Consider the following 20,510-nt stretch of genomic DNA (forward strand, 5'->3'; position numbering starts at 1 on the left):
AAGGGATGAGCGAGTGACTACAGCCTTGGAACAATCAAAAAAGTATCCAGCTACTTCCCTCAGTATGCTCTCACACAACGAGATCTTCTCTCTCCCTCTCTCTCAAGGACATGTCTCGAGCTTCTCTAGTAACCACCACCGGGAATGTTATGATTGCACATGAATAGGGAAAAGCCAGGTGCAAATATGCTGTACAGTATCACAGGATATCTTACACGGTCAGGCCTTTCCTTCCCAATAAGGAGGGCCTCTATGTACATGTTTTCTGTGTAGCTTGAGCACAGGAGGCAGCCATTCTCAACTTGAGTGATCCCATGGCTCTCCTTCCCAAACAGACCACCATTACATGGACCACAGCACTGAGGAAAGGGGTCAAGCTGCAGACCCACTGACGCCCAGATTTTTTTAAAAAAAAATCTCCTCTCACGTCACCATGCTATGAATGTTACAAACTCTTAATTTTCACCATTTTCTGCTTCAGTCCCCACACCCCTTCTCTTAGGTCAAAGAAGATAGGAATCGGCTGCCCTGGATAGTGCAAATAGCATCACTCTTAGGGGCTCCAGACTCCCTTTGGCTCCCTCTGCAAGTGCAAGAGCTTGTTCTATAATCCAGAAAGAAAGAAAGAAAGGAGGGGGGGGAGAGTGATGTTGATTAAAAGAGTTTCCTTCTCTGTACACAATAATCTTCAGATGGATGTACAGACTGGCGTGGCTGCCAGATGGATGTTAAATAATTCTTCCATAATAAATGATTGGAGATAAAAGCCAGCTGCCACCTCTGTTTGGTTAGCTCCATGGCCGCAACCTTGGCTTCCAGTTTGCTTCCTGGGCCCTGTCAGACCTTGGCTTCAAGCATTTCTAGGAAGAGTTTGTGCATGGGGACCTTGCCCTGCAGTTTGATGCTATAGAAGTGCTGCACGGCTTTGGCAGCTGTTTGCCGCAGGAGGGGAAGGGTGAGCAGCAGCTTTCCCGCACGCCGTGGTTCCTCATGACGCTGGCTCAGCTCGTAATCCTGGAGAGCTTCATGGAGAAGGTCTTGGAGTTTCTGCACTGCATCCATGTCCTCTATGTGCATTGAATCTGCAAAGAGACAAGGCAAAACAAACAAACCAGCAAAAAAGTGAGAGGGCAAATCTGGCTGTCCTTTAAGAAGAGCTGATGCACCCTTCTTATATCACTGTCTTCTGAGGTGTGATGTGAGAGGCAGCCTTCTCTGTGGCATGCACCACCTCCTTGATGGAACTTCCTGCCCTAGAGGTTAACATATACTCCACCAGCATTTGTGAACCTTCCTTTGTCTACAAGCCATTGATTCTATTACTGTTTGTGGCTGCAATCTAACTCCACTTACCATTGCATTTTCTAGGACTTCTGAGTAGACATGGTTAGGATTGCAATGTAAGTTATGGGTTCTTGTATTTTCAGTTCGGGATCTTATGGTTCTTTCTAATGCAATTTTCAGAGTTGAGGCATGGGGGCGTGTTTTTAAAGGAGTTGCTCAGAACATCCTTTCTACCTTGACCACCATCAGACTAAACTAGAAGAAGTGTGCATGCACACAAAAGCTCATACCAATAACAAAGTTACAGGTAGGTAGCCGTGTTGGTCTGCCATAGTCAAAACAAAATAAAATAAAAAATTCCTTCCAGTAGCACCTTAGAGACCAACTAAGTTAGTTATTGGTATGAGCTTTCGTGTGCATGCACACTTCTTCAGATACGTATCTGAAGAAGTGTGCATGCACACAAAAGCTCATACCAATAACTAACTTAGTTGGTCTCTAAGGTGCTACTGGAAGGAATTTTTTATTTATTTTTTTTTTTTACCAATAACAAATTTAGTTGGACTCTAAGGCGCTACTGGAAGGAATTTGTTTGTTTGTTTGTTTAGACTGAACCAAAGGAATTATAAAGGAATATTATCTCACTCTAGTAGTCTAGACAGTCCCCATTCGTACCACATGTAAAGCTCATGAACCCAATGTCCAACCCTATCTTTCAGTGAGCCTTTCAGTTGCATGGGTGATGGTGGCCAGACTCTCATGTCCATTCCAGATGGTAGCCTTACCTGAATTGGCAAGAGCCAAGGCCTTGAGTGTCACAAACTCTTCCTTCTCCACCTTCAGCTTCTTATACCTGCGCACAAGCTGCAGGATGGCCAGGTAGAGCTCCAGCAGGCCTGTCAAGCGAGAATGTTCCTCATCCATGATGTAATCTTCAGCATAGACCAATTTATCCTCATAGGGTAACGAGCGGTAGACGATACCCAGGATGAGTATCTCCATCCATGCACTCTGCAATAGGCTCATCTGGTCCCCCAGGGAAAGATTAGAAAAGCCTGGCAGGGCAAGAAGAGCAAGTCAACTTACGTACACAAGTAGGAAATCTGCTTTAGCACTGCCTGCTCCAAGCCCTGAAGCTTAGAAATCTGGCAGGGACTCTGTTAGGTCACCCAGTGATGGAAGCCTCAATTTTCCCATGGGGAACCCCTGGCCATAAACATTTAACCACAGTTCAAGGTAAAAAAAAAATGCTCCTTTGACAAAGTGCTTAAAAAAAGTGAAACTTTCAATCATTTCACTCACAGGTGTGCCATATTTTAAGAGCCAGTTGGAGGAGGAGTTGGAGTTTGGATTTGATACCCCGCTTTATCACTACCCGAAGGCGTCTCAAAGCGGCTAACATTCTCCTTTCCCTTTCTCCCCCACAACAAACACTCTGTGAGGTGAGTGGGGCTGAGAGACTTCAGAGAAGTGTGACTAGCCCAAGGTAACCCAGCAGCTGCATGTGGAGGAGCGGAGACGAGAACCCGGTTCTCCAGATTACAAGTCTACCACTCTTAACCACTACACCACACTGGCATTTACAGTTCCACATGGTAAGCCACTTCCTATGTAGTTTGGGTGATTTTAACCATTCCATGACATGCATGCAAAAGGGATTTTGTAATGGAATACTTTTATTCACACAATCCCATTTGGAATCACCTTCAGCTTGCCACATACCAAAGCTCCCCATTTGCTTTGGAAGCTGCACACATGATTGAATGAAAGAGTAAAGACTCAGGTGCTTTATTTAAAAGGGACTGATCTATGAAATTTAGGTGGAACAGCTGCCTAATAAACCATGTATACTATAAACAAATAAATGCTCTCTATTGCAGAGCTGTGGATGTTCTCTTTTCACACTTGCTGCCATTAAATACTGCCACGTGTCTGGCTATTAATGTTAGGCTTGCTTATACTTCACACCAACCAGCTTTGTAGTATTTAATCACAAAAGTCCATTCACAACCCATGAAGTCCATTCAGGCTGCGAACAGAAGGACCCCTTCCATGAGTGCAACTCCCTTCCAAAAACAGAAGCTCATTCTCTTTACAGAAAAAAAAGTTAGGATCCAAGTCAATTTTTCTTAACAATGGAACTCAATCCAGTTTTATAACATTGCCTCCACCAATCACAGGATCATTAATGTTACCTTAGGACCCACAGGAACGAACAGCACTCAGTGGCGGAGGAAGCCACTTTGCTGCCCGGGGTGGCGGCATGGAGGAACCCCCCTGGGAGTGGGGCATGATGCATGATGCACGTCGGATGCACTGCGCATGCCCAGAATTTCCCGGCATGCGTAGTACATCCAGGCCGGAAAAAGCTGCTGAAAGGGGGGGAAAGGGAAGAAAAGCATGTGCTTGAAAGCGCCTGCTTTGCTTCCCTTCCCCCCCTTCCAGCACCTTTTTTCAGCGCTGGCTGACCTGCAGAGCTGCGGCATGGAGGCAAGGGGCGGGCCAGCGAGGTGGGGCACCCCTCCTCGCTGGCCTGCCCCTCGCCTCCATGCCGTGGCTCTGCAGGCCAGCCAGCACCGAAAAAAGGCCAGCGAGGTCTTGCTTGGAGGTGCCGATCATGGGGGCGGGGCCCTGCCCCGAGTGTCACCCCCTCGCTCCGCCCCTGACAGCACCTACTCTGACCATAGCTGTCAACCTTTCCCTTTTTTGCGGGAAATTCCCTTATTATAGCATTGGGAAACAGCAGGGAGGGTTGACAGCTATGTCTCTGACATGAACACCAATTTGGGTACCAGCCAGACCAGACCAGACACTGAAAAGCCATGAATGAGAACTGAACAAATCAGAATAAGTAGCATTTATTGAGATCCCCGCAACAGAGGAATGTTGTGCTTGAAAACTACATGGTAAGATCATGTGTGTTGGCAGGAATTTTTCTAGGTGGTGGTGGTGATCTAAAGTACATACTAAATGGGGGTCTGGCTAGTCTCTCACAAAAAATTCCTGTACGTTTTGCCTTATAACTCAGATTCCACAAGTGCTAAAAATGTACTCTCTCACTTTGTTGGAGAGAGATGGGCTTTGTTCCTGTGTGAAACACAAGTGTAAGAAAAGGCCACTTCCCATATCACAAATTTCTTAATGTGCCAAGGACAACTGTCTGTCTACAAGTGATTCGGACATGAGTAAGACACTGGGAGTAGTTTGGCATACTGTATGACTATCTGACTCACAAACAGACACAGGTATAAATTTCCCTCTATTGCAACTTTGCTCACAAGAATGTCATGGACACCTCACTTTTGCATGATGAAATTTTCCATTTTCACTCTTGAGATGCTCTTTCAAAATTACCAGACTCACACAAGAGTCCTGAAGAAATGAGGGAAACTGTTTTTGCTGAGGACGGGAGAGGATGAGAGTAGAAATACTACTGACAACTGAAGTTCTCGGTATTTCCTGACTCTTCCTAGTCTGTCACAACACATACAAATCCTACATATTAAGAAAGCATGGAGACTCAACCTAGCCCAAAGTCTGCCTGCGCCTTCATAAAGGGTGGTTCATTTTCACACCTTGGTTACAACCAGGAATGGGGGAGAAATTCATTTTGTTCATTTTGCTTAATGTGAACCTAGATAACACCATACTTTCCAAACTAATATGCACATCAAAATGCAGTTATCCTTATAACTCACTCTTCAACAAATTTCGTGATGCAGTTCTCACAAAACATGTATTAGGGAAAATAAGCACAAAACTGTGAATGTGAGCAAAAATAACACACAACAATGCCTTATATTAGGCTCTTTCAAAAATGCATATACTGCTTGCAAAAACTGATATATTAGGATAAGTGTACCCCAAAAAGCGTTTGAGTTTTTAAGGGTTTGCAAACTGTTGCAAACCGAATTTGAGACTGGAAAATTTAGAAAATGTCATTGACAGATTCATCTGTTCCTAGTAACAAACAGGGAGTTACCTAACATTTCTTGCCAAGTGTTGTAAGAGATCATTCTCGTTTCCTTTCCTTCTTTTTGTGCAACTGCTTCTCTGCTGCCCCACAGTTCCTCCTAAGCTCATTAACCTTTGACTCACAGACGCTCCAGTCCCTCTAGCTGTGATTTACGCTCAGCAGGATGCCTTTATTCCCAGAGTTCTTTGCTCTGGTACTTGTTCGCCTGCATCTGGGCCAAGGGAGCCAGTCACTGCAAGGATCATTTGATTTCTCTTGTTATCAACTTGGCAATTAACAAAAGAGCTGGTGATTGCTGTATTGACTGGTCGGGAGTTCCATTTTTCTGTCTCGGCTATCTCAGCCCAAGGAAGTGAGGGCAGAGGGATGGGTTAGTGGTATTTATTTATCACTACACCATGTTTTGTGTTTGTGTTGCCAGAGGAGGTAAGGGGTGATAATGGCACGGCAGTCCTTGGACATCCAATTTCCCTTATCAGGCCACTGAATAGAAAAGAGGCCGCAGGCCACATTAATTAACAGATACCAATCAGCTGTCACGTGTTGTGTGTGCGTGTGTGAGGCCTGATGGGTAGGAGGGAAAGATCGATAAAGCACTGGGGAGGAGTACCAGAAGAAATAAGAGGACAGCTGAAGAGGAGGCTGGGACATCAGGGACATGAGCTGCAAATCCAACTTTCTTGGCGAGTCTGAAGATGGAAAGGAGCTAGGCTAGACAACTAGGTTGCAGTGCATTGCTGACCACAAACCAGTGCTTTGCCCTGTATATGTCTGAATAACAACAAGCTGCCCTTTTAGCAAGGGAGCTGTGCTCTTCTGTTGCTAATCCACCTTTATGTAGCAAGAAAACTATGCTCACAAGTTCTGCTGGAGACCTGTAAACTATTCATCGCACTGACTTATTATGGTGAGTTCATTTATGCTTGACAGTGTCCTAATGGAGGAAGGAGCTTCCATTCCCTAACCGAGAATCATCAAAATGAAACAATAATCCAGCCAGTTTAGCAGTTACGGGAAAAGTTCAATCTTTTTTTTGAGCCAGACAAGCACACATAATTTGAAACAGTGTGAGAGATTAAACATCCCAACCACACAGAACATACAGTGCATGCAGTTTTTTATCTGGTATCTCAGGGCCTCTTCACTCAGTACACTAGGGATTTTAAGTGTATGCCTAAAGTGTGCAGCATGAATGTGACAAACACACACTTGGAAATATGTTGCACACAGGTACATGCAACAGAGAACTGTTGATAGTAGATCCCTGCCAAGTGTACACACACCTCTATAATGGGCAAAGAACACCCTGCCACTCCAAGTTCACATTCTGAGAATTGTGCTCAACACTGTAGCTGCGAATCCGGGACAAAGCAAGAGCACTTTCTCACCAGCTCTGTCCAGAGAGGATGGTGAAATCCTCTTTGTCAGATTCAGACCTGATAGCTGTCATTCATGCTGCATCTCCTTGATATCCAACTGGCCAATGCAAGGTGTTCTATAGGGGGCTGGCATCAAAGTCTTCTCTTTTATAAAAGAGGGAATTAAACAGTGGGATTCCTAACACATCTGAGCAGAGAGCAGATCGCATGCTGTGCAAGAAAATGCCATGCCTGCTGCAGATACCAGACTGTGAGCAAACAATGAAAGCACTGCAGTGCTGAGATCAACGTCCCCCAATCTGGTGTCCTGAAGATGTTTTGGATCACAGTGCCCATCAGACCCACGTGTTGACAGAGGCTCGCTGATAGGTTCACAGGTCCACCAACAGGGTGGGTTCTTTCATTGCCCACAAAGAGGGCTATGAATTCATGGGGTTTCAATTCTGGCTCAGCACTATTTGAGACCATTGCTTTTAAGTTAGTAATAAATTATCTGGAATCAAACTAAACCTAACTCTGTGGTTGACACCAGTTATTCAAGATGGTTTAAACCACAACAAACTATAAGAATGCCAACAGAACAACTACTTGTGAAGGAGCTGTACCACTCAGGGAAAAGATCTTGGAGTAGTAGTGGAAAGCTCACTGAAAAAAAATGGTCAATCCAGTGTACCGTGGGAGTGAAAAAGGCAAATCCTGTGTTAGGAAGAATGAGTAGATGAGAATTAAAGGAGCTGAAGATAAAATGATTGCTACAATAATGCTATTATATAAATCTGTGGTGTAAATGGGTTTACAATACTGCATGCAGATTGGTTGCCACTTTTCAAAAAGACACCACAGAGTTGGAAGAGGGATAGAATAAGGCAGCTAACATGGTCAGTGGGTTAGAGCATTCTCCCTATAAGAAAGGCATATTTGGATGATCTGTTGTGTTTAGAAAAAGATGTCAAAGGGGACATATCCCAGGTCACCCATTGAAAATGGTTAGCTGTAGGCTCAGGTCATTTTTTAAAATGCATGCATAACCAGTTTATGGTGATGACCACCAGCTTATGCATCTTTCTTAAAAATAAAAAAATCAAACACACCAGAATATATAGACCTATAAATCTATAGCTCTAAACTAAAATGGAGATGGCTAGTTACAGGTAGGTAGCCGTGTTGGTCTGCCATAGTCAAAACAAAATAAAAAATCTAAAAAATCCTTCCAGTAGCACCTTAGAGACCAACTAAGTTTGTTCTTGGTATGAGCTTTCGTGTGCATGTATCTGAAGAAGTGTGCATGCACACGAAAGCTCATACCAAGAATAAACTTAGTTGGTCTCTAAGGTGCTACTGGAAGGATTTTTTTATTTTTTATTTTATGGAGATGGCTAGTATCTCTATCATGCCCTGTTTGGAGGCATCTGAGAACTGATCCAAATGATGGTTGGAGTGGCTAACTTTCCAGCTCCATCAGGCACACATTCTAGAAACATGAAATTTCTCCAGATGAAGTTCTCCAAATGTTGCTGGACTACAACACCCATCATTCAGTCTTTACCACTGGCCATCTTGGCTGGAGGCCACAAGTTCCTGCTCATCCATGTATTAGAAAATTGTTGCATGCCCGACATTGCTCCAAATAAAGCACATTACTTCATCCCTTCTTACAGAGAAGCATGCATAAGCTCCTCTTGGCAGTATCCCAACTGAACTTCACGGATTCCCTCTGAAACCTGTAGTATTTGTACCAGTGGGTGTAGAAACCTATTCTTTTTTAGACATTTGGCAGCAGGAGCTACCAGAATCTTTGGAGCGGGGGGACAAAAGAGAGAGAGAGAGAGAGAAAACACATAATTTGTGGCAAGTGGAGTTCATAATCTGTTAATTTATTATCATCTCTGTCATCCTGGAGGGCCATTAGCAGCTGTAATAAAGAGAGATGTAATTATAGGATCTGAGGCCACTCTAGACACAGCTGCTGTCACTCCACTAGCCATATTTCATCCTGTGCGAAGCTCTCGTCTTCCCAGCAAGAGCAGCAGCAAAACACTCACCCAAAGAGCCCCTGTCATCACCCCTCAACAGAAGTCTCCCCTTCCTGCAGGGAGGCACAGTGATGGGGAACCAAGGTACAGGTGATTAATGCAGGGGCTGGGTGTGAAGCATGAAGAAAGGGGAGTCCTGTCCAGAGGGGAAGATAGCCTTGGTAGGGAGGTAATAATATTTGCTGAACACTATTAAAACGTTCCCCCCCCCAATTGCTGAAGAGTGGCTTCAAGCTTAATTGGACCCATGTGCTGACACCACTGAGAGGGTCTTTGCACAGTTGTTTGTCTGAGGCAAGTTTAGGAATTAATGCAAACCTGAAAGTTGTGCACATGTACACACATACTCACTGCTTTAAGAGATTTCATTGGACGAAATCAACATATTGCCTTGATATTCAGAAACTTAGGACCTAACTATATTGTTACCCTTAGATCATTCTTCCTTTCCTATCATGCTGTCAACTCACTCTGGACCTGTCCACACTGAGTATTATTTAGCTATTAATTCACACACACACACACACACACACACACACACACACACTTGAATTAGCTTTGGGTTTGTCTGCAAGGAGCAACTTTGTGGACTTTTCCATTGCAAAATTTCCAAACAATGGGAAAGGATTTCACAAAATGGTACACCAGCACACTTTGCTTTGAGAAGTAATGGGACAGGATGTGATCAAGTGCTCTCCGGTGAAAAGCAACCACAATTTGCACTGTAATCAGGCAAGTAACAAATGTACTACTGGGGGGGGGGATGCTCCACATCTTCCTAGACAAACAGACAGAAAGGAAAGTGTGATTATATCTAACCTGCTTGGAAAATGTGCTATCTCCACAACAACAGCTCTACCTGGTCAACAACTGTTTGGATGGTGCACTAAAAAATGGGAAGTACACTGACCTCACAAATGTTCTTGCAGGAAGGGGCCTCATCAAAATGGAGATGGTGGCCTGAGTATTAATAAATTGTCATCTGGTGTAGTTTGTTATTATCCTTCCTGTTAATTCTTCCAACTGCTGGGTTAGTGGAGCAATCCAGACAGAGTTTCCTTAATCAGCAGCATTACACTGTTTGTGCTGAATCAGGCCCTGGCAGATTGTGCAGCCAGTGAGTGGGGTAATCCCTGTTATGACAGGCCTCCTTCAAGAAGGGCACCACTGGGATTAAGATTTGCTGAGAAGCAGTATCCAAAGACTGACCTCCTTTCTCAAGTACCCATCAGATGGAGTTTTCTCAGTTCAAAGCTAAAGCTATAAGATAATCGCAAGCATCTAAGGATACATTAATTTACACCAATAAATCAATAACTGCATTGGAATTCAGATTGAAAGCGAGGAGTCTGTTGTAAACTAGGAGTCCTCTCATAACCTCTATTTTTTATTGAACTCAGGTTCTCCTTGAGGCTGCTTCGCATGGTAAAAAGAGCAACAAAAAAGCAGGTGTACTGTTTACAGTATATATTTTTATGTGTGTGAGTGTGAGCTATTCCCACTTCAATTTGTTGCTTCTCGTAATGTGCAACAAGAGAGGTGGATCCCTCCAAGGCTGCTCACGGGTTAAAGATTCCCATTGCATTTTTATTCCATTTGCAAAATGTGGGGACTGAAGCTGCAAAATCTTGGGGTTTTTTTTTTACACAGAGAATTTCAGAGCTCCTCATCAGGCAATGGCAGCTTCCCTGTTGAAAATAATAAACTAGTGCCCGTGACGGTAAGTCACCACAACCATTTTTTTTTTGCCACCCACCCTTAGCTTCTTACCTGGGATGTGCTTCGCCCAGCCAATGATCACAACCAGCTCTCTGTCTGCCAAATCACAGAGTGTGGTCAGAGCTTTTATGTCGCTCTCCGGCATGGTAGGGTCAGGCATAGCATAAATCTTTTCCGGCTCTGCCACCAACAAGTGGGAGACAATCTTGGTCACTGCAAATTCCAAAGCAGAAATCAGTATGTGCTTCTGATGAACCTACACAAGTAGCTTAAAACTCCACCGTCTGAAATAAAGGTGAGATTATTTTTGCTTGGGAATGCCAGGTATGTAGGAAGCTGGCTCCTGCCTGATCATACTGTTTGCTCCTCTAGCCCAGTATTGCCTTCTCGGAGTTGTGAACAGCTCTCTAGAGACCATGGCAGAGGTCTTTCTCATCACATGCTACCTTCTCCTTTTTAAACTGGAGGCCCCAGGGATTGAACCTCCAACCTTTTTGCATGCAAGGCATGTGCCCTACCACTGAGCTACGATCAGTCCCTGATCCTATCATAGATATTTACATGTGTTAATTACTGATATACCTAAGCATCCTTTGCCAAGATATAAGTTTCCATTCTGAACACTCTGCATATTTCAACTGATAATTGTTTTACCATGTATTCTGGCTAATTAATACTGATAGGAAGCTCACATATGGACATTCTGGCTGGAATAAATGGGGAATCTTCTGACATGGTGGGAAATGCAGGGAGAATGGCTTAAGGAAACACCCCTATGGAAATTAAAATAAACTACGGTCTATTTCTCATGTCTGCTTCAAATATTTTCCCAACTTTCTATTGTAAATACTGATTTTTGGAAAGTGAAGTGGCTCTTAATGGTACATTAATGGAGGGGACCTCATCCTGTTCTGACCACTCTCTAGAACAGGGGTCAGCAACCTTTTCCAGCCATTTTCCGGTCCACTGTCCCTCAGACCTTGTGGGGGGCCGGACTATATTTTTTTTTGGGGGGGGGATGAACAAATTCCTATGCCCCACAAATAACCCAGAGATGCATTTTAATTAAAAGGACACATTCTACACATGTAAAAACACGCTGATTCCTGGACTGTCCACGGGCCAGATTGAGAAGGCGATTGGGCCGCATCCAGCCCCCAGACCTTAGGTTACCTACCCCTGCTCTAGAACATGCAGCTGATCACTGGTGTTGCAGGACCAGCACAGATGGTGCAGTCTGTGTGGCTTGGCTAAACTCTGACAGAAGGTACTCTTGGTGGGAAGAGTGAGATATCTTTTCCAGGGATAGTTTCTCCACCTCAAACCAAAGTGCTAGTTAGCTGGGCAGACATCAGAATAAGATCTATGAGCCATGAAGCAAGACCTTCCAGAGAACTAAGAACTTTAAGATTTTTGCTTAGGTGTGCCCGATAGATGTCTTAAGTGTAAGGTATCAAAGCAAAAAGCACAGGTATCATACAGGTATAGGCACCAAGGAATCTGATATGCTAAATCTCCCCCACTGAGTGCAGACTCAGTGGCAAGCTCAGGATTTCCTCTGCATAATGTGTGAAATGCCCCAGTAATAGATTCTGGATGCAGCATAGAGATATATGATGAATAGGTTGTCAGGCAGCTAGTAGGATCATACAAAGTTGGGGAACCATCATGGTGAGATGGGTAGACCACCATCTTCACCTGCAAGCTGATCTCTTGTAGATTTAGGGAAAGGCCAGGTGCTCCCTTAAACCATGTACTGTATCTGAACAATTGCTCTCGGTTTCAGTTTCAGTAAAGTCTCAGAGGACACTAACTCATGCTGCTCCCTAATTAAGACAGCTGAGAACTGGTTTCCTCTGAGGAACACTCTGGGAGAGCAGCACAATCCCACAGCACTATGTTGGGGAAAGGAAATGGAGAACTTGCCCTAGGCAAAAGAATGTGATACCGACACTTACATGGCTTTTTGGCTGGAGGAGGAATCTGTAAGCTCAAATAGGTGCTGCTCTCAGAATCCAATCTCCTTTTGTACTTTTGACGGCCTCCACGAACTCGATCCAGACGGACCCCTGTAGGCAAAAGAGGAAGGAAATCTTAAGGTCTTTTGGGGGGGGGAGTGGAATCAGATATGTTCCTATATTCTTAACAGGTATATTTGTATGCACATGCATTCCTATTGATCCCTATGCACGTGGGCTGCAGTTCTAACTACACAACCTAGGGAGTAAGCCCCACTGAGCCCAATGGGATTTACTTCTGAGTAGGCATGTTTAGGAATGCGCTGCCAATGAAGAGAAAAACGGATAAGATAAATTGACTGATTGAACAGTCCCTCCATCTGCCACAGTGGAAGTGGTGAAGATAGGATAGAACTTGAGATGTCCATTCACCCAGTTCTGTCTGGCTGTGCCAGCTAAGTGCGCCCACCTAAACCACAGGTGGGCAGATGATGTTGAAAGCATGACCGCAGATAACCACCCAATAACATCACATATGCAAATCATGGTGGATGCTTAATAAAGAGGATGTCTGCAGGGGCCCTTAGAACGAAACTTTTCATTTACTCAGTTTCTACATTCTCACCAGGAATGGGTGGATCTGTCAATTTTGGTTTGTCTCAGTTTTTCAGTTTCCCATTCTTAAGTTCTGTTCTCCACATTTCCACATCAGTTTGCAAGGTTTAAAAAAATCCTCATGAAAATTCATCAGCATTCTAACACAAATTTCTCCTAATTCACATCTTTCTGTATGCAATTTTGCCTAATATACACATTCTTGCAAATCACTTTCGCCCTAATATAATGCATTTTTGTATGCTATCTTCACTAAATAGATGCATTTATAGACACCCTTTATCCTGCTATGTGCATTTTTATACAATTACTTGGCTGGGGAACGGTGTTGAAAATTCCAGAGAAGAATGGATTTTGAAGGATTGCTATGTTTCAGTTTCCGTATTGTTTCGGTAAGTACAAATTAGGTAGGTTTGCTTTAACAAAATCTAATTTTTCCCTCATCTGTAGCCACTAGCAATTGGCCTGATGTGAGTCTGTCAGCTGCACCAACCTGGAAATGGCATGTGGGGGCAGGAGGAGAAGTTATTTTCCAGTGCAACCAGTGGGACTCCAGACGTAGCCGTTGCTCCACTACAGTTAAATCCTGCTGCCACCCACCAGGAATTTGGATTGCTCTGTGAAATATCCCTTCTCCCCCACCCAATTGATGAAAAAAGGGACAAAAACAAACAATGCACTTTTAATCATCAGAGCTTCTTCCCTTTTCACCCTCCCATTAGCATCTCAACCCAGTGAGGTAGAAATGTTTCTATAGTGTTTGTTAAATAAAATCCAAGCAAATAGAAGGACAGGGAAGACCCAGTTCCCAGGAAACCAACCTGACTAGCATTGAATAACCCAACACTATACAGGCAGCCTGTCATCATTAGTACCTTTGGAATAACTGCACTCTCCCAGAATATTCTCCCAAATCATGCACTTAAGATCTCGACCATGATCAAATGAGCTAATGGGTTACAGCAAAGTGTTGTTGTTGTTTTTATGCATATGAACACCACTTATCTGCAAATTTACCAGCACAATGAATTGGATGCTCATTTGCACACTCTAAAGTGTTTTGAGGTGTGTGTGTTTGTGTTTACACTCTAGTGGTATATAAAATTTGGGAAATAAATGAATAAATTCATTGTAAAAACCCGTAGGGCTCTCACACCCTGGTCAGGATCAAAGAAGTGAGCAGACACTCACTCTCCCTTTGCACCCACTGAATCTATGTTATTTATTCCCTAACATTTATATACCATTTGATTATAAAAGAAAACAACCTCACAGTGGTTTACAAATATGTGGGTAGGGGTTAAAGTGGGACTCTGTTTGGCATTGGTGTGAAAGGGGCCTTATGCACTTTGCACCCTTTGTACTAATATTGAGCCTTCAGTGCTAGGGGCATGGCCAGCTGATGCTCTGGCATGGGTGGGGCATGGCCTGTATGCTTGGTCCTGCTTCTCCCCACATCTTCACTGGATGAGTGAGGTGGGAATGCCTGTAGGGCGAGATGTACACTGGCGTACACTGGAACGCCAGTCAAACTAATTTCCACCGCAAGTCCCAAGTGTGTAGTAACAGGGCATTTAGATATAGCAAAAGGGAAAAGGTGAGGAACCAGTGGAGGGAGTTATGCTATTTTTACCAAGCAGAATCATGCACATATAAGCATGTTGTCCTCGGTGCTTGGCTAGGAAGGTGGCTGCACAGGTTGCAAAGGTATTAGGCACCCTCAATCAGATTAGGGAAACACAAAAGGACTTAAGTGCATTAAAAGAGATAAGCAAGAGAGAGGGAGAGGGAGAGAGAGAGATGCAAGGAGATTTACCCTCCATCCCTCTTTTCCTTGCTGAGTAGATATGTCTATTCATCCAAGGACATTAGCTCGTTAATTTCAAAGGAGAGACTCTGTTCTCCTCCTGTCCCTCCATCCTGTTTGACACTCCTTCAGGCAAGCACTTTAAATAAGGTCACAGTTGTTGTTTCATCCAAACAGTTATCATCATGGCCAGCGTTAAAGAGACAGTATGTGCAGACTAAACTCTCCCGCTCAGCTGTTGCTATGCAGAGGAATCATTAGGTGCTCTAGTAGCAAACATCACTATTATTATTATTATTATTATTATTATTATTATTATTATTATTATACCCCACCCATCTGGCTGGGTTTCCCCAGCCACTCTGGGTGGCTTGCAGCACATAAAATTGTAAAACATTTATATGCTATAGGCTACCTACAGTGTAAAAGACACTGATGTGAGGTCCCTGCTCCAAAGAGCTTACAATCTCTGCAGAAATGAAAGGCAATGCAACCCAGCAGCTAGTAAGTAATGTTTGGCAGGGCCCTGAGTTGTTTCATAAGTTGCTATCAGAATGGTGAAAAGAAGAAACCTCTTTTGCTAATGCATCTGAGGAAGGAACGAGAGAGAAACATGGGCCAGGCTGGTTTTCTAGAAATGATGCAACCACCTTGATTTGGGGGATGGATGAGGTGCTGCCTGGTGGCCTGGGGAGGTGGAATAAGCTGGCTGGCAACTGGGGCCAAAGCTCTGTGGCCTGCCCTTGCCAGTGAATGCAGGGCAGCTGCTCCTCTCTCCTGCTGTGTCCAGTATGGCAATTTCTGAGGAGAAATGCCTCCCTGAGAAAGGGACAGCCAAGGCCACAAAGCCTCCAAAGGTGATGTGAAGCAGCTTGTTTTCCTTTGCTGCCAGCCATTGGAGTGGTGTCACTGAACTCCAATCTCTAGGCTCCTCTGCCCTAGGCTTTTTGGCGGGAACCAGGCCGCAGTGTCTTCCTCACCGCCAGCTAAAGGAACCCAAAAGGTCCACATACACAATTTAAAAATAAATAAAAATAATGTGTTGTTTGTGGAGGAGAGGAGAAAGGAACTGAAGGGGGGGGGAGCTAAAGGTGAAAAAAATATGTTTTGAAAAGTTCTAACTTGGTCAGACTGCAGGAGCCTGACCTATCGACTCACAAGCAGAGCAAGAGGTTCTATGCTTTGCCTGTTTAGTCCTGTAGGAGGCGCCATCCCAATGGTGGGCAATACCACCTAACCTCATGTAAACAGGATGATCAACAGGATGCACCATGCTATCTTGTATAGCTTGGGGGCCTGGGACACACTGAATGACGACACCTGCAACCTGCAAAAATGAGTGGGCACAAATGGCTTCCCCCCCCAAGCCTCAGGGCCCTATCTGCCCTTCAGAACCCCGTTCCCCAGCCAAGTAATTGTATAAAAGCTGCAAGACAGATGCATTCAATGCTTCTATGAAAATGCAGGAGAGGCTGCACTCACAATGCAGATGAAGAAAGCCCAGTTAGTGGGATTTGCATCGATAAAGAGGAAATGGTAGGGATGGGGGTGATCGGGGTGGGGTGGGGGAATCAGTTCTGAGGCTTGAACAGAAACAGGAATGGAAGTAGGATGGATATGCTGAGATTTGCAAGATACATGAGGATATCAATCACAAATTAAGTTACAGTAATTATTCTGCATTTCACGCCGGCTACTTGAGTCTGAGGTTTGACAGCAGTGCAGTGACAGCACTAAATGAAAGTGCCTTATAGAAGACAGACAAAGACGACGAGGGAAAACACAGCTCATGTGAGTCATACTGTCCAAATCAGTCTATTTAAGGTTTCTTAACAACGCAGAGTCAGGTCACCTGCAGCTGCAGAAGATTCGCAGCTATCTGAGATGGGGAGTTGTGAATGGAAGTTCAAAGGGTCTGTAGTGCGGCTTGGTTGCTTCACTAGACTGAGAAGCAATCCCCTCATTGCACCATGAAGCAGTTCCAGTTTTGGTTTAGGACTGCTTATTTGGGGGGAGTGGAGTTACCTAACATACCAAGTTGTCTTACACTGTTCCAATTCGCTTACTTGCCGATTTAAAACAAAACAAAAACCCAACTACTCAGTGGTCGTTTCTGCGAAACACTACATGGGCACACATTTAAAAGAATAAATACAGGCAGAGAATGAAATGCTAGACTTTCCTCTGGGGAAGATGACAACAGCATGTGCGACTCTGTCTCTGTGTTGTGTGAAGCAACAGTGAGTATAGAGCTGAGGCAAAATTTCTCATAAGAACTTTTTCAGAAAAAAAATCTCAACTGCTGGTGACATTTTTGTAGGGCAAATGTGTTTCTCTCTCTCTCTAATGTATTGTTAGCCAAAGAATGGCTTTTGAAGGCAGGTGAATATAATGTAATGCAACTTCTCAACCTGCTTGCTGACCCTATTTGGGAAAAGCTGCTAAGAATTTTCCTTCTCCTTGTAGTGCTTTCCCTTTTTGCTTTCTGCCTATTAATTCTCTTTTCTGAAAAAAAAAAGACTTTTGATGCACTTCACCGGGAGGGGGGGGGGGGAGCCATGGTGGCTTCAGATTCAGCCTTACCTCCTGCCTTGAATAAAGCTGTCAGTTTTCTAATCATCCTGTTGGTGCCACTCATGCTCCAGAAGTCCTTCGAACAGACCTGTGCCAGTACCAACCATCTGCAGTATGAGAGCCACTCTACTGATCTGTTTGCTCTCTCTGCATTTCTCCAGCGCAACCCTGCCAAGAGACATCTGTCCAACAAGTTTGAGATCAGATGTCCCCTCACTGACTTGATAACATCAGGCTTTGGGAGGTTTTTTTTCTTAATGGAAGGCAAATAATTCCAGCTTCAGAGCCCCCCTCCCCCCCCTTTCTACATGCTGGATGTAGGCCCAGTCTGTCGGAAGTAAAAATAGCCGAGTGTGCATAGGAGGTAGCACAAGCAATCAAGTTTAGTTTCTTTTTTCTTACCCAGAGACTAAAAATACCTCTAAAAGCTCCATGAAGCAAAGCCCTAGACAGTGGGAAATGCAGCCTATTTGCTGTCATATTGAATTTGCAGGCTACGCATCCTTTTCAGTTGAGTCCCTATGGCAGGGTAGGTCTCCTGACTTTCCATTCTGTATTTGATCCTTGGGGCACCACGTACCTGTACGTCTTTTCTGCATTTCTGCGTGTGTGCCTTTGTGTATATGTGTGTGTACATATTTAAGAGTTTTTCTGCATGACCAGTTTAAGGAGTTCCCATCATCCCAACTGTTCGCAGCTTACTGCATCTTACTGCATTACTCATCCCTCTGCTTTTCATAACAAGGATGTGTCTGGCTGCTTTGAAGATATTAAGCCGAGTCCTGTTACATAGCAATGCTTGTTACTATAAAACACCCTGCTCTGTTTTTAATGTCTTGGTGCACATGTGCCCATGGGGGTATGTGTGCATGCCCACAAACATATACGCCCCCCAAAATAGACCTGAAAGTTGGCTGCTCACAATCTGCTACCTTATTCGTTCACACGGTATGGCCAACCCTGTTACATCCCCATTGCCAGGCTATTTCCTAATATTAAAATCCACACTACTATGCAGAGCACCATAAAAGCATTCACCAGAAGCAGCATTTTATTATCATAATAGGCAAAAGAGAGAATGCGCAATTGCACATGTGGGATATCAATTAAGTCCAAAGAATCATACCATTTCCAGGATGCGAGACCACCTATCGTCTGGAAATGCCCTAACGCAGGGACTGGGAGCCTCGGGCCTGAGGGCCAAATTAGGGCCTCCAGGGCTCCCCATTTGGCCCCACAAGGCTGTTTTTCAAAAACCATGCCCATTTGCCCCACACCTGATGTCTCAGAAAGCAGGATTGAAAACCCCATGCATCAGCTGATGAGTAAAGAGTTCAATCCTGCTTGGTCATTATCTCCCCCTACCCGCACGGGCCAACTTTGACAGCTGGGTGGCACCAGCCACATGCCAATCATTTGACATCATTATGACATCAGCTGATGGACAGGTGAGTGGTCTGCCAGGGGAAAAATATTCCCCATCCCTGCCCTAAAAAAACCAGATTGCTATAAGAGAGAGGATGCAGTGGATCAAATCTTACACTAAGCACCTGGGACATTGGAAATGGTTTAATAGTAATCAAATTTGTTCTTAAAACTAGTGCTGAATAGTATATTTCCAGCTCGTATCAGTTTTGCATGTTCATTCATAAATCCAATTAATCTGCAAATGTTTTGTTGATCCACAAAATATGTCTCTGTGTATACATTTCTAAACATTTCATCCCAAAATTGTTGTTGTTCAGTCGTTCAGTCGTGTCCGACTCTTCGTGACCCCATGGACCAGAGCACGCCAGGCACGCCTATCCTTCACTGCCTCTCGCAGTTTGGCCAAACTCATGTTAGTCGCTTCGAGAACACTGTCCAACCATCTCATCCTCTGTCGTCCCCTTCTCCTTGTGCCCTCCATCTTTCCCAACATCAGGGTCTTTTCCAGGGAGTCTTCTCTTCTCATGAGGTGGCCAAAGTACTGGAGCCTCAACTTCAGGATCTGTCCTTCTAGTGAGCACTCAGGGCTGATTTCTTTGAGAATAGATAGGTTTGATCTTCTTGCAGTCCATGGGACTCTCAAGAGTCTCCTCCAGCACCATAATTCAAAAGCATCAATTCTTCGGCGATCAGCCTTCTTGATGGTCCAGCTCTCACTTCCGTACATTACTACTGGGAAAACCATAGCTTTAACTATACGGACCTTTGTTGGCAAGGTGATGTCTTTGCTTTTTAAGATGCTGTCTAGGTTGTCATTGCTTTCCTCCCAAGAAGCAGGCGTCTTCTAATTTCGTGACTGCTGTCACCATCTGCAGTGATCATGGAACCCAAGAAAGTGAAATCTCTCACTGCCTCCATTTCTTCCCCTTCTATTTGCCAGGAGGTGATGGGACCAGTGGCCATGATCTTAGTTTTTTTGATGTTGAGCTTCAGACCATATTTTGCGCTTTCCTCTTTCACCCTCATTAAAAGGTTCTTCAATTCCTCCTCACTTTCTGCCATCAAGGTTGTATCATCAGCATATCTGAGGTTGTTGATATTTTTTCCGGCAATCTTAATTCCGGTTTGGGATTCATCCAGCCCAGCCTTTCGCATGATGAATTCTGCATATAAGTTAAATAAGCAGGGAGACAATATACAGCCTTGTCGTACTCCTTTCCCAATTTTGAACCAATCAGTTATTCCATATCCAGTTCTAACTGTAGCTTCTTGTCCCACATACAGTTTTCTCAGGAGACAGATGAGGTGATCAGGCACTCCCATTTCTTTAAGAACTTTCCATAGTTTGCTGTGGTCGACACAGTCAAATGCTTTTGCGTAGTCAATGAAGCAGAAGTAGATGTTTTTCTGGAACTCTCTAGCTTTCTCCATAATCCAGCGCATGTTTGCAATTTGGTCTCTGGTTCCTCTGCCCCTTCGAAATCCAGCTTGCACTTCTGGGAGTTCGCGGTCCACGTACTGCTTAAGCCTGCCTTGTAGAATTTGAAGCATAACCTTGCTAGCGTGTGAAATGAGTGCAATTGTGCGGTAGTTAGAGCATTCTTTGGCACTGCCCTTCTTTGGGATTGGGATGTAAACTGATCTTCTCCAATCCTCTGGCCACTGCTGAGTTTTCCAAACTTGTTGGCATATTGAGTGTAGCACCTTAACAGCATCATCTTTTAGGATTTTAAATAG

At 44.2% G+C, this 20,510-nt stretch overlaps 1 protein-coding gene across 1 annotated transcript in view; it reads right to left on the reverse strand.

Annotated features, from left to right (window-relative positions):
* Positions 1 to 414: 414 nt before the first annotated feature.
* ESRRB (estrogen related receptor beta) overlaps positions 415 to 20,510 on the reverse strand; it is a 100,980-nt gene continuing 80,884 nt past the window's right edge. Inside the window, 4 exon segments of the mRNA XM_033142376.1 lie at positions 415 to 1,082; positions 2,070 to 2,339; positions 10,443 to 10,604; positions 12,350 to 12,460. Coding sequence (XP_032998267.1) covers positions 838 to 1,082; positions 2,070 to 2,339; positions 10,443 to 10,604; positions 12,350 to 12,460 — 788 coding nt within the window. The 3' untranslated portion in view covers positions 415 to 837.

Source organism: Lacerta agilis, chromosome 1, assembly GCF_009819535.1.
Source record: "Lacerta agilis isolate rLacAgi1 chromosome 1, rLacAgi1.pri, whole genome shotgun sequence".
In the NCBI taxonomy this organism is placed as follows: domain Eukaryota; kingdom Metazoa; phylum Chordata; class Lepidosauria; order Squamata; family Lacertidae; genus Lacerta; species Lacerta agilis.